Here is a 17398-nt window from a genome sequence, read left to right on the forward strand (position 1 = left end):
CTAAAAAAATATTCATTTCCTATGGCAGAGGTTTTTAACTAGGATTATTGATGCCCCTTTGGGGCATGAGAACCAGACGATAGGTTTTGGGGGCAGTGCTCGACCTTTCACGGTAATTCTTAATTCCTGATAAATGAATAAGATAGATAATGTATTTATCCAAAAAATTAACTATTACAAGCCCAAGTGGGCCGAATCCTTATTTAAAAGTAAAAAAAAAAAAACAAAAAAAAAACACAAAAATAACAACAAAAAAAACAACAAAAAAAAAACATTGGCTTGAAAAGAAAAAAATCTGGGGAAAATTTGGGAAGATTGAAGCACAGTCCAGAAAATTTATCCAATGAAGAACATTACAGTTAATAACTGACTGTTGAATACTGTCCCATTCCTCTTTCTTTCCATATAATCATCATCATTTAATACTAAGGTCGATTACTCATCTTATACATGCTGAAAAGGGCTTATGCCAGCTGTGCCTCTCCACTCAGACTATCTATCTTGGCTTTTTCTCCAATTAGGCATGGATTGATGGCAACTCCATTTTATTTAAAAAATCAAAGAACTCGGTCAGTTTTTCGGAGAAACGTCCAAGACAGATACCCAAAACCATATCAGACCCAAAACTATATCAGACAGGATGGGTGAAAAAAACTCAAATCTTCCTCTGCACGCACCTAAAATCATTATTAAACGAAGAAGGGGATAGAAATTATATAGGAATAGTTGCATTGGATCATGTATGATCCACAAATGATGATAGCTTGTAAAATCGTATCCCAAAGTTAATCTTTACATTAGTAAATCAATTTTTGTATCTATCTTTGAGTTTATAATTTTATTAATTTTTATACAATTTTTAGAAGTTGATTAGCAATGCTTTTTTTATGTCTTTTCTCTTTCTGCAGAAACAAAAACATATCAGCATAATCAAACTTAAATGAAACACCGACGTTCAGCTTTGGTTCGAGACATGGGCCGTTTGAGAAAGTAAAAATATAGGTAGCATGTTTTCCACAGAAATTTTCTAAGGGAACTTTTAAAAAAGACATACTTGTCATTTTGTTTTGTTTAGTTAAATTCAAACGTTTGTTACGATAAAGAAGCGATGTAAATAAATGTGAAACTAAAAAGGGAAAACCACTAGCAACAAAGCTGAGAATAGTAATCTTTATTCAAGCTATGTAACTGTTTTCATAAGCTGAGAGACCATTTTTACCAAAGAATCAGTTGATTTTCAGGCATGTTTGGACTTGGGCTTACTTGGAAAGTTACGTGTTCGAGTCTATCAAGATTCAATTCTTTATTTCCTCATAAAGGATTTGCGATCAGATCTGGATTTTCCGACTAGCAAAGGATTTTTGAGCTCAAGAAATTGCGCTCAAACTTGTAGGAAATTTCAGATATAAAAAAAGAATTTGAGCATTTAATGTATTCTTTTTTTTATTGTGGAGCACATCCTAAGAATCCCTGTTCCTTTAAAATCAGTTTTCAAATATACACATTCAACTAGCATTTGAGAAGAATAGGTTTGTTCTATCAATGGATTTGTTTAAAAGAATAAATTTTAAATTAACCAAAATTTATCAAATCTATAAGTTTTAGTGTGTTTTATTTTTTCTACATATTCACAACTACAAAAGTGAAGTTATCAAACTAAGTCTAACTGTGTTATTCTTTCAAACTTTTAAACACTGATTTTTTGAATAACAAACCACTAGGCATGAGGACAGATTGGAAAATTTTCTCCTGAGGGGCCAGGAACTATCTCAGATTAGGGTCAGGCAGGAGGTTTAGAGTCAGATTAGGGTCAATTGATGAGCTACTTCTTGACATTCTTACATCAGCCACTGATGTGTGCGACTCGTGGTGGTGTCAACAACTCCATAAAAATTGTAGGGAATTTTGTGCTGATGGCGACGAAGGTGAGATGTAAACTTAAAAAATAGAAGTACATAGTTTATAGAAGTACATTAATATAGAAGTACATTAATATAGAAGTACATAATATAAAAGTACAAAAATAGAAGTACATAGTTTATAGAAGTACATTAATATAGAAGTACATAATATAGAAGTACAAAAATAGAAGTACATAGTTTATAGAAGTACATTAATATAGAAGTAAATAATATAGAAGTACAAAAATAGAAGTACATTAGTGTTTGAGTTCGATTCTAATGTGGTTCATGAATTTTGTATTTGGCTTTGTAACCGTTTTGAAATACTTCAAAACGGTTATCATATTCATAGTACGCATCTATTACAAAAAAGAACATTTTGGATAGATTTTGGATAGATACAGAAGTACTACAACGTCATTTGAAACGTTTCCAACGTTTTAAATGACCAGCTGCAACATCAGCCCTGGTAAATTAGACTCGATTTTAATGTGGTTGTCGTGAGATGTCACGAATTCACGAATTTCCGAAAAATCACGAATTTTGTATCGGACCCTCGGGTTTTTAAATACAAATAATATTGTTTTATTATTAAGCCATTATGTGTCTGTCAAGATACTAGGGTCGCGTACATACGACATTGTAAGGTTTTGGGAAGGACTAAGTGAGAATTCGTCAAAAGTAAGCATGTTCTCAGAAGAATGGAGAAAAAATTTAAGGTAAGGAGATAGAGAACGGTCGTTCAGAACGTTAGCAAAGGCCCAAAGCCGGCGTGGGAAAAGTGGGGTAGCATAGTAGCAATGCTACTTGGCAGTTTTCATGGCCTGGTGAAATTCATTGGCTGATTTTGAAATTTGCTGAAATATTTGGCAGCTTTTGCAATTCTGTTGAATTCTGCTGCTGGAAGCCTTGAAACTTTTTCCATACCTGGGCCAAGGTCTGATAAAAGATGGAGATGCATTCAAACCACTATTTAACAGCCGAGTGTGAGGCAAACCACTGGAAAGTTAAAACAGCTGATTTTTGACTTAACAAAGAAATAAAATTATCTGATGAGCAAGGTTGTATCACTAGAAAACAACTAATTTGGGGCTATATCTCTGCATTCCTGTTCTTGACTGTCAATAAAATATGCATGGAAATCCATGATTCAATGTCGTTTTCTCATCGGCGATACTTGGCTTTCCCCAAAACTGAAATCTGTGATCGTAATTCGATATCCAAACTTATATCGCGCATTCTAACGTCTTTGACCACTTGGTTCTTACCGAATATCCGTAAATCGCATATTAAAAAACAGCTAGGGGAACGATCAAATTCCAACTTCCCTTTTTTCACAAAAAAAAAAACCATAAAAATTTACATACTCGCTGATATGTCGTGGACGACTCCTGAAGGGACGTGGTGTTGGTGTTCTGGACCTAAGAATTGATGAATAATCCTCTTGTGCTTGTGGTATTTTTGCATTGCTCCTTGTTGGCGACCAGGGATATAGGTTTGATCCAGAGTCCCCTGTTGAGGATGGACCAGCCACGTCTGACTCATTTGAACGGCTCTTTAAACATATAATCTGGCTCTTATCTGAAAGAGAAATAAAACTTAGAGTTTCGCCATTCGACGGTAAGGCCAACAAAAAGAAAGTTAAAAAACTATGAAGTATTTACGGATATCGGTGTTTTACACCTAAGATAAGAAATAAAATTAGGCTGAAGGATGACAATGAAATGACGGAGTATTCAACATAAAAAAAGTCACACCTGGAACAAATTGCAACAGAAATAATTTTTTATGCAAGAATGATCAGAAAAATCTGGAGAATAACAAACTAAACTTTACAAAAATCCAGAACCATGGACGTCCTAATACTTAAAGGAACGAATTTTATCTCAAAGTAAAAATAAATACTTTAATTTTGAATGTGTTTTTAAGGGTATTTTACTACGTATTCGAACCTCCTCAGAATGAATACCAGCTTTGAAATTGATTGAGACTTCAGTTTCACCTAAAAAAAATACATAAATGCCACATTTTACGGAAAAAGCCAAAATATTTTTACTCTTCTTCAAAAGTTTTTGAATGTTTTTTTTTATACCTAATCTTACCTGCTGAGTAACACAAAATTAAGACCTGGAAGACCTTAAGACCTCAAATTCAGGTAGCCAAAACTTCTTGGGCAGTCAAAAATTGAGCCAAAAGTCTAAAAAAAAATGTTAAAAAACGATTCAACTAAAAATAATCCTGGAACAATAATATCTTATGAAACATTAAAATTTGTCTCTGTACTTTCTATAAATTCATATTTTGAGGCTATTTTGTACACCTTTTTGACAGATTTTCAAGCGTCTAAATTTTAGAAATGATACGGTACAGTGAAAATATTAAAAGTAGAATAGGCCCTGCCCAGGGTTTTTTTTTGTCACAGTTGAAAAAAGTTTGGAAGAAAAGGAAGATAAGTCTGCGAACCGACGCGAGTGCCATCTATGTTATTTCCAGAGTTACTATGCCTGAGTTTGCTTGTTTGCTGTTAATGGGATAAAGCTATTGCACTACTTTGAGATTGTTTTCATATTGATTTGGACTCTCTAATAGTTAGATTTATAGTTGAGCTAAATTGAGAGATCTTCTCCAATACCTAGAATAGGTCCTTCTCTCTGGGCATCCTCACCAGCGTCATTTTTTTTCTCAAGTAGACTGGAGTGCCATCTATAACGCCAATTTCATATAGCGCCTTTGTTCCCATATATTAAGGTACTTATTTTTTACTGGGAAAAAGCAAAAGAGGGGAAGGAGCCCCACGGAAGCTCCGTATTGTATCCGCTGGTATTCAGTTACCCGAAAATTGCGGGGAAAAGGTGAGGTACTTATACTTCCCTTGTTCCTGGGTGATTTCAGTATTCTCTGATGACTATTTGCTCCACCCCCGGCCTCTCTGATTGGAATACGCTCTGTGATTTTGCATCTGAATCTGACCGCCCACTGATTTAGTTTATTGCGTCAGAGGCTATTTCATTCCGAAAGGTAAATGAGTAGTGTGAAGCCAGACTTGGTTTATAGCCCAGTTTTGAACTTCGTCTTCCGAGTAATCAAAGCGGGTAACAAGTATGATGAAATAGTGGAGAAGGCAATACAATATTTCCAAGCTGATATGCTAACTAAGGCAAAGGATGAATTATGGCAGTTAGTCGCTATGTCTACTCGTTCTACAGATCGTGTTAAGCCCCAGGACAAGGTTCCTGATCTGATAAGAGCCATCCTGACTTGTGACGAGAAGAGAGTAGTCCTCCCCAAGTTTGTAATCTATGAGCCTGACGAGGTACCCATACTCTAAAGGGAGGTTACAGCCATACTGACTCGCCAGGTCAGTGAGCTTCATTCTACTGTGGACAATCTTATTGACCACCTAAGCTTCTTCAGATCGGCATGAAATACGGCTAGTGCGACTGTGAGTGCAAATACAACAAACCCGGATACAACAAAACCTTCTTCCTCTGTGATTCTCAAACAACCTCCAAAAAGACTCAAAAAGCCCGAAAGTCGCAAGGAGTATCTTCAGGGCCTTGCCGGTGATTGCTGCACCCATATAGTGAACCTGAGGCCTCTTAGCAAAGAGTTGTGCGTGATACTTGATGACAAAGATGCAGCAAAGTCTCTTGCTGAAGCGCTAAACAGTGCTACAGAAATTGATGCTCGGCTGGAGACCTCCGCTCATTGAGGTATTATAGACATGTTCCCGATGAGGTAACGCCGAACGATCTATGTCCAATGATTAGGAATTGCACGAAAGCCGAGAGAATTCGACAAACTCGCTCATACAAGCTTGTCTTTGAAAGTAAGGACGATTGACAATTAGCAATGAACAGCCCTATAACTCTGGGCTATGAGCGCTTCCGAATAGACGCGTATCGGTATTTGCCAATGAGGTGTTTTCAGTGCCAAGAGTACGGTCACGCTGCTAAGGACTGTAAAGACGCTACTCGCTGTTCCCGTTGCAGTGCAATTATGCGAACAATAAAGATAAACCCTGCGCTGCACTAAAGTGTGCTCTCTGTAAGCAGACAGACCATCCGTGCTACAGTGTTAAGTGCCCCGTACCCAGAAAGCTCATGATGAAGTCATGATCAACTCTAAGCTAAAAGTATCTTCGTGGAACCTGAAGGCCGGTTTAGTCAATAAACTCCCACTGATTGAGAGATTGATGTCTTGGAACGACGTTTTGTGTCTACAAGAACATTTCCTTTCAGCCGACTCACTTTCTCTGTTAAAAGTGAATGGCAAAACTCGCCTTTACGGGGTGCCAGCTAAGAATTCGGGCAGAGGAAGACCTTCCGGCGGAATGACGATACTAATCCGTTTTCATCTTTCGGCATCAGTATTTGTCGAGAACGAGTGTTTCCTTGGCATAAAATTTGCAAATCTGATAGTATATTGCTGCTACTTACCAACTGATTACAAGAACTTGGCTTCCAAAGAAAAGTTCTCCCGTGCAACAATAAAGCTTGCTAAATCTTTGAAGTAGTGTGCTTATGCATCTCATCGTGTTATCCTCGCTGGGGACGTGAACTGCGACCTCTCAATGCCAGGTCACTCAAGAACTCAAATACTTCCGTCTGCTCTGTCCAATCTGTATGTTGTACCAAATGACAATTCGTATATGTATATGCATAACTCTGGAGCGACAAGTTTGCTTGATTTCATGCTCTGCTCGAATGGCGTGACTGCGAATGGCTCAAGCCATGTTGACTTTAGCATATCAGTATCGGATCATTTACCAACCTCCAACTCTTTTGTCATTGATAGTGTTCTCTTTAAAAAAAGATGTAAAGAAATGGAAATCAAACGTGACTGGAAGAAAATAAATGTTGTATATAAAGCAGAGCTTGATGCCACACTCGATAAAATTAAGATCTTTTTCCAACTGCTGCAACAATCCTCAGACCTCATCGAGTCGGAGAAAAAAATTTTAATCAACATTTACTGTAGTGAAATCACACATGCAATGCGTTGGGCTGAGCATTGTGCCATTCCTTTACATAAAGTTTGTTCGGGTTCAGAAATACCTAGCTGGTCGATAAATCCGGTTTTACAGCAAAGTTACAAATCTTCATAGCTTTGGAACCAAATATGGAATGATTGCGACCGGCCAAAAATCTGGTGCCGTTAATGAAATACGGTTATATACCAAGCATCGTTTTGCTAACTGTCTTGCCAATAACAAAGCTGAGATTATTGACTGCAGGAGCAAGCGTCTTGCAACTAACCAAAATAAAGTTTGGAGATTCATTGGGAGAAATAAGTCAAAAGGTGTCGCTTCAAAGCTTCCAAGTGAGAGTGACTTGTTTTTCCAAATAATTTTTTATTCTGGTATTGTCCCCAATTCTTTTTGTGTCGGTAAATTGACTCCTGTTCCAAAAAAAGATAGAGAAAGCAAGCAATGTTGTTCCTATAGGCCTATAACAGTTTCTTCTGTTCTGTGTAAATTGTTGGAGTTACTAATGATCAAGGACATAAATAAGGCTTGTTCAACTCAGTACAACCAATTTGGATTTAAGGAAGGCTATAGTCGGGAACAGGTGCATTATATACTTGCCGACGTTCTGATGGATATAGAGAATAGTGGCGAGTTTCTCGTCCTTGCGGCTCATGATGTCTCTCGTGCTTCGGTTCTAGTGTGCATTCCCATTTTCTGTAGTGCACAGCAGCGAAGTCTCAATCGTTCAGTTGTGCGGGTATATAAAAATGTGCATGCGAGATTATGTGTTGTCATGAAAGTACCTACTCGTCATGGTTATGTAATGTGTAAAGATGTAATTCGAGTTTGGAAAGGAATCCGCTGTTACGAAAAGTATGGTTCAATTCCGCTTTCTAGGGCTATAATAAGGGAAAAGTTGAGATGGCTAGGTCACTTTCCGCGGATAAAGGATGAAAGACTGCCAAAGATTGTCCTTTTCGGCCAACCGTCTAGGGCCATACGAAAAGCAGGTGGTCTCCGGTTGGGGTTGGAGGATGTCTTAAAGAAAGATTTAAGGGAAACGGTAGCTTTCTGGGAGGTTGTAAAGAGGAAGGCTTTGAATAGATTAAATGAGTGTGCTCAGCTGTGTTGGCCTTAGACGGCTTGGGCAGCAGTAAGTTGTTAGTGGTAGCAGTATACAGTATAGTCTACCAGGGAAATTCCGTGAGTAGCTTAAAGAAGCTGCACAGTTTAAATGGCTTTAGATTTTTATTATATTTGGGTTTGCTTTCCAATTGCCTAAAGCTAAGTTGTGACAATAGATGGTAGACATTGTTAAGCGGAAACGACCAAGCTATATATCCTGAAAGATTTCTTGAAAAAAAGACACCTTTAAATATCAACCTAAAAATAGTCCCAGTGCATAAATGCAGTTTAGTCAGTGCATAAACACGAAGAAATGATTTACTTATTTAAAGCCCAATTTCACTGGGCAGAAAAACTAATAACTACTATTTTTACTCTGCATTTCCTGTTAAGCCTAATTGTGATAAACATAATACATAGGAACTAAAAAAAATATATTATAAACGACAATAAAAAAAAAAAACAGTCGCGTTAATTCAAGGGGCGTCACGTTTTACGACATAATTTTTATGGGAGAGAAACACTGACAAATGCATAAATTCAGTTAAAAAACGTAAAAACATTCAAATGTACTTTGTTTTCAGTAAAGTGCAGATTGTAATTGTAATTTCTGTTGGTTTTGGGTTTCACTTCTTTATTGTTTGTGATCTATGGTAGTTTTACGTTGGAAAAATTATTGAACGTATATGTTTATCTTTGGTTAAATGAAGCTCGTTACCTTTCTTTGAAAAAAAAAAAATTGCGGGAAATTTTATTAAATTATTCTTTAATAATTTTTAATTTTTAAAAAATTTTAAGATTAAAAAAATATTTAACTAATTTTTTACTGCTTCTAAAAAGCAAGGAGGGTTCGTTCCGTCTTGACCAAGAAAACATTCATACATAAGGAAGGTTTCTTGGCGTAATCAAAGTACGACTTATTTAAGTACAAATTAAAACGTATTTTTATACTGAGCTCAATTTGCCAAGTATTTCTTTGTGTGAGACTAGAGAATACACTCCATTTTGGATAAAAAAAAAAACTATAATTTCTAAATATTTTGTGAAATAAATAAAAAAAACGAAATAGAACAACCGATAGGGCTTGGATATAGTTCAATTTCTAATGAGAAACAGCTAAATAGTAGCACACTTAAGAGAAAGGGCAATTTTTTTTTTGAATGCTAAAACCAACTGGAAACAAAATTAACAACATTCAACAATGCCAATTCTAGGTTACAGTTAAGCTAACAACACTGAGCCATTTGCATTATATTTTTCATTCCAACTTTACCATATTAATTCTAAAGATATTATATTATGAGAAACTAGTTATAGCCAAGATGAAAAAACAAGAAGGATAAATAACTCCCAGGTTTAAAGTCCATCCACTTGGACAAGAGAGACATTTCTAATGTCTTGGAAACATGGAAAAAATAAGCACAGAATACAAAGGTACACTTTTCAACTGTTTATTCTAACAAGAAATAGATAATACATTTTTGAAAAGAGAAAGCGCCTAAATACCCCGAGAATCCAATCGAAAACTAGAATAAGCAGGTTAATCCGGTTGATCTAGCATATAGTTGAGCAGGGTGGCATGTAAATTCAGCTAGTATAGTTCTAGCTGCTGAGTGTCAATCTCATTTTTGCAATTATCATCACATAGCACTTTTTGTATTACCAAGGGCAAAAAATGGTGAATAAATGAAACGCTACGCTTGAAAAAACAAAAAAATACACAACTTACTTAGAGTGTCTCTCAGCTTTTCTAGTTCTTTTTCACAACCTTCAATAGAATCACGAGATAGGATATCAATTATCAGCTTCTCTAGTTCTGATCGACATGCTCCATGCTCAGAATTTGGACGAGATTCTGCTTGGGGTGCAATTAATAAGGGACTTTTAGGATCTTCATCAAGTTCAGAATCTTCTGACAGCGAATGCCATACTTCATTTGATTGTTCCGTACTATTGGCTGCCGGAATAGCTACAAAAACAAATAACTACAAAATAGCGAAATTTTCTGTTACAAAGAAGACTAAAAAGTACACTCAGTCTGTATTTGGTTTTGAATTCGTCTTCTCTGTCAACAAAAATCTTTCATATCAGTTAATGTACTAGTTACCAGCGCCTAATACATGTTTAGGACTTTAAAAAAAGGTAATTTAACTTACAGTATTCTAAAACTGAAGAAATATATACCATGGTAAAGTATTGGCCTACACAGTGGAGATTTAAAACAAATTAATAATTTTTACCTAACGATATCAGCCTCTAATTACGATCCTCATAATTCTCTGAAAACGATCCTCAGCGAACACAGCATCACGCACTCATTATTATTCACTACTAAATAGATGCCCCCAGCAAAGATAGAACAAGCATCGATAAGAAAGCGCATTTGAAATGGTAGTCCGTCAGCGACGGGTACATTACCTTAGGGTGCATTCTAGTAATTTTTCTGGACCCCCCCCCCCCAAAAAAAAAAAACAAAAGACACAAAAAAAACAACAAATCTTTCGACAAAAAAAGCAGTGACACTCAAAGGAGCTAAACTTAAGACGACTAGAAATGATAATATACGAATAAATTAACAAAATATATCATGGCTGCAGCGATAGCTGTAACCTAGTAGAGGATGAACAATGACCCATAGTAACCAAAAATTGAAAACACGTAAAATAAAATGACTAGTGAGAAAAATTGTCATCTCTAGCTGATTCATGAATGATAACTATTATCTAAATTAGTCTATATGTAATATGTTATTTTGAAAACAAATTTAAGGAGATTCGAAAAATAGCCTAAAAACCCTAAAAAATGGTGTTGGCCAGAATAAAACTACCATTGGAAGTGCCATGGCCAAAAACCCTATTCAGAAAACTTACAGTCCTCTGGCTGGAAAAACAAGAGAAATCCCGTTTTTACATGGGTAGCACTGATGTGTCCTCTTTTTATCTGTTTTTTTTTTATCTCTGCTGCTAGCAGGACACTGGAAAATCATAGAGCTGGTTAATAGCTCATTGTAAAGGAAATTGCTACATCTACGTGCTTTTATAATTGACAAAACATAATGTTGAAGATGAAATCAATTTTTTGACAAAAAACTGTACCTTCGTACGTAATATTCGTAGGTTACAACCATAAATAACGTTATCGTATCAAGTAAGTTAGGCAGACCACCCTCACCCCATTAACAACCCTAATGGTATAATGTTATCCGCACTTTACTGACAACTAAATATATTGTTCCGAATATAGCCAACTGATGATTTGGAAGATTTTGTTTAGCCATCCTTTTACAATTTGTTTGATTCGATGGATTTGAAAGGAATTGGTTCAATGATTATAAATATATATTATACAAAGGAAAAAGCCTTCGACTTCTCTTACCTGGAACCTAGTAAAGAATGAGTTGCGGGGAATCATGAAGTGGAATCATTCAAATATTACATCGTATCCTAGAGAAGCAACTTTTAAAAATCTTGCCAAAAGACACGTGTGCTACATCGTTTTTATATACGAAGATGTAGTTTGTGTCAGATATTGCATTCTATTTTAATATTGTCTTTTGCTACTTAAAAAAGTCTAGCTGAAATCTAGTAAACAAGCAACCAGGAATCAGGCAGCAGAGTCACCTAAATATGACATCATACCCCAGATAAGCAGCTTTTCAAAATCTTGCCAAAAGACACGTGTGCTACATCGTTTTTATATACGAAGATGTAGTTTGTGTCAGATATTGCATTCTATTTTAATATTGTCTTTTGCTACTTAAAAAAGTCTAGCTGAAATCTAGTAAACAAGCAACCAGGAATCAGGCAGCAGAGTCACCTAAATATGACATCATACCCCAGATAAGCAGCTTTTCAAAATCTTGCCAAAAGACACGTGTGCTACATCGTTTTTATATACGAAGATGTAGTTTGTGTCAGATATTGCATTCTATTTTAATATTGTGTTTTGCTACTTAAAAAAGTCTAACTGAAATCTAGTAAACAAGCAACCAGGAATCAGGCAGCAGAGTCACCTAAATATGACATCATACCCCAGAGAAGCAGCTTTTCAAAATCTTGCCAAAAGACACGTGTGCTACATCGTTTTTATATACGAAGATGTAGTTTGTCTCAGATATTGCATTCTATTTTAATATTGTCTTTTGCTACTTAAAAAAGTCTAGCTGAAATCTAGTAAACAAGCAACCAGGAATCAGGGAGCAGAGTCACCTAAATATGACATCATAGCCCAGAGAAGCAGCTTTTCAAAATCTTGCCAAAAGACACGTGTGCTACATTGTTTTTGTACATGAAGATGCAGTTTGTGTCAGATGGTGCATTCTATTTTAATATTGCCTTTTGTTACTTAAAAAAGACTAGCTGGAACCTAGTAAAAAAGGACCACGGGGAATCAAGCAGCAGAATCATCTAAATATGACATCATACCCCAGAGAAGCAGCTTTTCAAAATCTTGTTAAAATATACGTGTATACATAATCTTGAATATGAAGATGGTTATGTTGAATATGGAGCTAGATGGTAATGTTACTTACATATAGATTTCAAACATTCAGAATTTCAGGTGCATACATTTTACAAAAGTATATATATTTTGAATTTTAATCAACCTTAAGTTAACCTATCTGGGTTGCAGCGGTAGCTAGCAACATAGAAAGAGACGATGACGTCCCACAATAAAAATAAAGTAGCACATAACTCCGAAAAATAGAGTCCGATCGAAACCCAAAGTACACTATTAGAATGACTTGTCCGAAACCCCTGTATAGGAAACTAACATCTCCTTGGCTTAACAACGAGGAGACTCCGTTGGCTTGAAAAACAAGAAAAGTGGCTGCAGCCACGATATTCTGCATCGACGCCATCTTTTTTTTCTTTCTGTTTTTTTTTCTCCGGCTAGTGACGCACAGGAGATTCATAGAGAGCTGTTTAATGACTCAATTTGAAAGAAATTGATGTATTTAAAAACATTTCGTAACTAATAAAAATAATTTATAAAGTAGAATAAATTTTTAACGAAAAACTTCATTTTGTATAACACTTGAATAGCAAATGTTATTAACATCTTCTTACATACGAAGATAAAGGTAGGATTTTGTTTTTAATATTATTATTATAATAAAGTTATATAAAGAATCGATATAGTTAGCTATAAATGAGGATTATAAAAGTTTTATAAAAGAAAAGACCGACGAGTCTCTTATTTTGTATTCCTACAATAGAATAAGGAAACTGCAGGAAAAAAACCGGAAACCTTTAGAAGGTAAAAAAAAGTATCTCAATAAATATGTGACCCATCTAAGAACATTGCTGAGATTAAAATAGTAGGGCATTGTTCAATTCTGGACAGCCCAATAAAAAGGAATCATTTGATTTCCCATATAACCTTTATCTTTCTACCAACCTCTGAAATATTAAGAAAACAAGTTTTAAGGGCGAATCAAAAGAAATCAAAAACCTTCGTTTACACTTTCAGATAAGAACAACGGTTATAGTGCAGGTATTATAATTAGCTACATACAGTTTCCTGACCGCTACCACAGAGTGCGTTGAGCTCAAATCCTTCAGTGCTGAAGAAGAGCCCTTTTCCCCTCTACTGTGGTAGCTTGTAATATAAATGCACCATTCAGTTTGTGGTGTTTAAAATGTGATTATGATGTCTTTACTTAAAGACGACATATAGGAATTTCATTTTAAATGAACCATTAACTAACATTGTTATGTTTCAGCGCCCCGGTAGCAGCGACAGAGAAAAGGTGAATAAACAAAGAAGACACATCACTGCTTCCCATGCGAAAAAGTAATTTTCCTAGTTGCTCATGATGGGGGACTGTAATTCCCCAAACCAGGGTTTTTGGCTATGGTGATTCCAATGGTACAGTTTTCATTTCTATCCAAAACCATTTTTGTAGTGTCCCAGGTTATTATTCAAAATTCCCCATAGATTTCTTATCCCAACGAACTATTAATACTACGACCAATCGAAATAATAGTTCCCATTTTTGAATCAGCTTCAAATGAGGATTCTTCCTCACTCGACAGTTTATTTCAAAACGCATTTTTAAATTTTCGGTTACTATAGGCTAGAGTTCGTTATTTACAAGGCTGCGGCGAATGTTTCAACCATGATTTGGCAGTACATTTTACTGCCAAATCATGGTTGCAGCAGTAGCCGCAGTTTTGCATGGTTGCAGCATTCGCCTTAGTATTTTCGCAATCGCCTTATGCGTCTTCTTAGTATTTTCCTTTTCTGTTAAATCCATGCACTATACCGTAATGTCTTTTAAATTATCTTTCGCAGAAAAAGTCCAAAAATGGAGTTTTCGACATAAACAGTGTTTTTCCTGTCTTTGACGCCAAACAAGTTTTTTTTTTTTTTTTTTTTTTTTTTTGCAGAGAATGGTAAAGCGAGAATAGAAAAGCGCTGACTACGTACAGGGTAAATACCCTACGGGCGGTATGTTCCTGCTTGGTGACGCTAACGAACTACGACTTGAGTCTTTGGAAGCAGGATTAGGTCTAAAACAGTTAGTTAACTGCCCAAAAACAAAACGGTACGGCTCTGGACCGCATAGCCACTAACATGTCTCAATTCTACAGAAAACCCTCCCCAGGCCCCCCAATAGGAGGAAGCTACCACTTCACCCTTGAGCTACACCCCATAAGCAAAGTATGGGTCACGTACACTACAGAAACAACTACAAGTCAGCCAATCACTAACAGTGGATTGTTTGGTTTCGGTAATTGGCTTACGACTGAAAAATGGGACGGTATTTTTTCTACGGCTAATGCTGATGAAATGGCCACTACTTTTCAAGAAAAACTTCTCGGCAAGTACCATTTCTATTTTCCTGAAAAAGTTAACAAACGTTTTTCAGCAGATCGCCCATATGTTACAAAAGAAATCAAAGCACTAAGCAGGAAAATGAGACAACTTTTCAGGAACAAAAAACATAAAGAAGCTACTAACCTGAAGAATAAAATCAGAGGAATGACTCGCCAGGCAGCGGCGTTGTACTACCAAAAGGAAGTATCTCATTTATTGGATTCTAAGCCTGGACAGTGGTACAAAAGGATAAAACAAATGACAGGTAAAACGCAGACTGGATTGGATTTTGGCTACGATGAGCCGGACAAAGAAATTGCAGATCGCCTAAACACTCACCTGGCAGCGATTGTTCAGTCACTTCCACCACTAAGCTCGGAGGATTTTCCGCATGCTTCTCCAGATCTTATGGATTTCCCAATCATCACAGAATCTCAAGTTCGCCTCAAATTGATAAAACTGAAGAGGACCAGTATTACACCACTCGATATTCCTGTTGACCTCATTAAGGCTTTTCCTGAATTTTTAAGTGCTCCGTTAACTTTAATATTTAACAAGATTACAATGTCAGGCCAGTATCCGCGAATTTGGAAAAGTGGATTCATAACCCCTATCCCCAAAAAAGGAGCCCCCTGTGATTTTACTGGTGTGCGGCCTATTACGATGACATCGATTTTTAGCAAGTTTTATGAAAGTTTCATCGCTGGGTGGCTGAAAACTTTTATTCTGCATAAAATTGACCCTCAGCAATTCGGTAATATTTCCAAGAGTTCAGCAAGCCATTACTTAGTTAGTTTGCTTGATAAGATTTTAAAGCCTCTAGATGAACCAGAACGCCGGGTCAACCTCATCGCGATTGACCCAAAGAGATCATTTGACCTGATCTGCCACAGAACCCTTATCCTTACGCTATTGACAAATTTTAATGTTGATGTATATTTGATAAGAATAGTTGCAAATTTTCTTTCAGGTAGAAGCAAAAAAACTAAGTATAAATCAGCCTATTCTGATCCCTCACCAATTTACTGTGGAGTTCCCCAGGGAACAATTTTAGGCCCTCTACTTTTTTTGGTTATGGTTAATGAGTTAGCAAATGATGAGTCGGGTCGCTTTAAATTCGTTGATGATCTATCCCTACTGGAGCTGGGCGAAAAGAGTGTTTCAAGTGAGGCAGACAAAATAATGGCGAGTTTATCACGTCAAGCTGAGGAGGGCAAAATGATCGTCAATCGTGAAAAATCGCTCATATTAACTTTCTCTTTTTTGAGGGACAGTTTATCCCTTGCTTTACAGAATGTTTCAGGCATCATGGATATTAAACTCTTGAGAATATATCTCACACATGACCTGAAGTGGGAAAGACATACACAGGAGATGATCAAACGGATATCCTTTCTTTTAAACTCCTTGCTCGTCATGGTGTTCCAACCCCCCACCTATTGCGTATTTTTCTTACATTTGTCAGAGCGCTGGTAGAATATGCTTGTCCCGTTTGGCATTACGGCCTGACTTCGGGCCAGAAGGACCGCCTGGAAAGGATCCAGTACCGAGCTCTTCTGGTAGTGTCTAAATCTCCCAAAGTCCCTTATTGCTCCCTTTTGAAACAATTTTCGCTTAAAACTCTATCGACACGCCGTGATAAATTGTTTTAAATTTGCTGTCGGTATTTTGGAAAATCCACGGCTTCGTGGAATCCTCCCCCCTGAGCATCTCCCTTCGCGCCAAAGGCTCCTGCAAAATGTAGCCCAACTGGTACCAAAAATTCAGTCGGTACAAGCACGGCATATGCGGTACGCAAGTAGTTTTCTGTCAAATCCACGCACACACCATAATGTCTTTGAATTGTATTTGGCAGAAAAAGTCCAAAAATGGAGTTTTCGACATAAACAGTGTTTTTGCCTGTATTTGACGCCAAACAAGGTTGTTTTTTTTTTTTGCACGGACTAGTAAAAACTAATCATTAATGAAAATAAAAAAAACACGTTTTTTAGTATATTAGTTTCCTTTTAAAATCCATATATCATTAATATTTCCATATATCCATACATAATCCATACATAAAATCCTTTAAAATCCCTATATCATTATATTTCGTTGAGAAAATTAGAAAATAGATTTCCCTATATAAAAAATGTTTTCACCATATTTCTGGTGAAAAAAAAAGTCCTTGTAGAGACAAGTCAATAATAAATGTTGTAAAATATGGAACATGAATAAATATGTCACAAACAAAATTGGTTAGTAACAGTAGATAGTAGAAATTTTAAAATCGTGGACGGATTGAAACTAGCATAGTAATCTTATTTAAGTTTAACTTTATTAATGAAAATAGAACTTAACAAAATGCATACATATTTATATAAACATATATATATATATATATATATATATATATATATATATATATATATATATATATATATATATATATATATATATATATATATATATATATATATATATATATATATATATATATATATATATATATATATATATATATATATATATATATATATATATATATATAAAATACATGAGAAACAAAGTCATTCAACTAAATCTTCTAGCCTACCCATGA

At 35.9% G+C, this 17398-nt stretch overlaps 1 protein-coding gene across 1 annotated transcript in view; it reads right to left on the reverse strand.

Moving 5' to 3' along the window:
- LOC148950062 (pecanex-like protein 1) overlaps positions 1 to 17398 on the reverse strand; it is a 102793-nt gene that overhangs the window by 48374 nt on the left and 37021 nt on the right. The window contains exons 8-9 of the mRNA XM_089091771.1: positions 9725 to 9964; positions 3269 to 3482 (exon numbers count right to left, since the gene is read on the reverse strand). Coding sequence (XP_088947897.1) covers positions 3269 to 3482; positions 9725 to 9964 — 454 coding nt within the window. The remainder of the gene's footprint in view (positions 1 to 3268; positions 3483 to 9724; positions 9965 to 17398) is intronic.

This window comes from Artemia sp. Qi Xiang Cuo, chromosome 7 (assembly GCF_049724085.1).
Source record: "Artemia sp. Qi Xiang Cuo chromosome 7, ASM4972408v1, whole genome shotgun sequence".
NCBI classification, from domain to species: Eukaryota; Metazoa; Arthropoda; class Branchiopoda; order Anostraca; family Artemiidae; genus Artemia; species Artemia sp. Qi Xiang Cuo.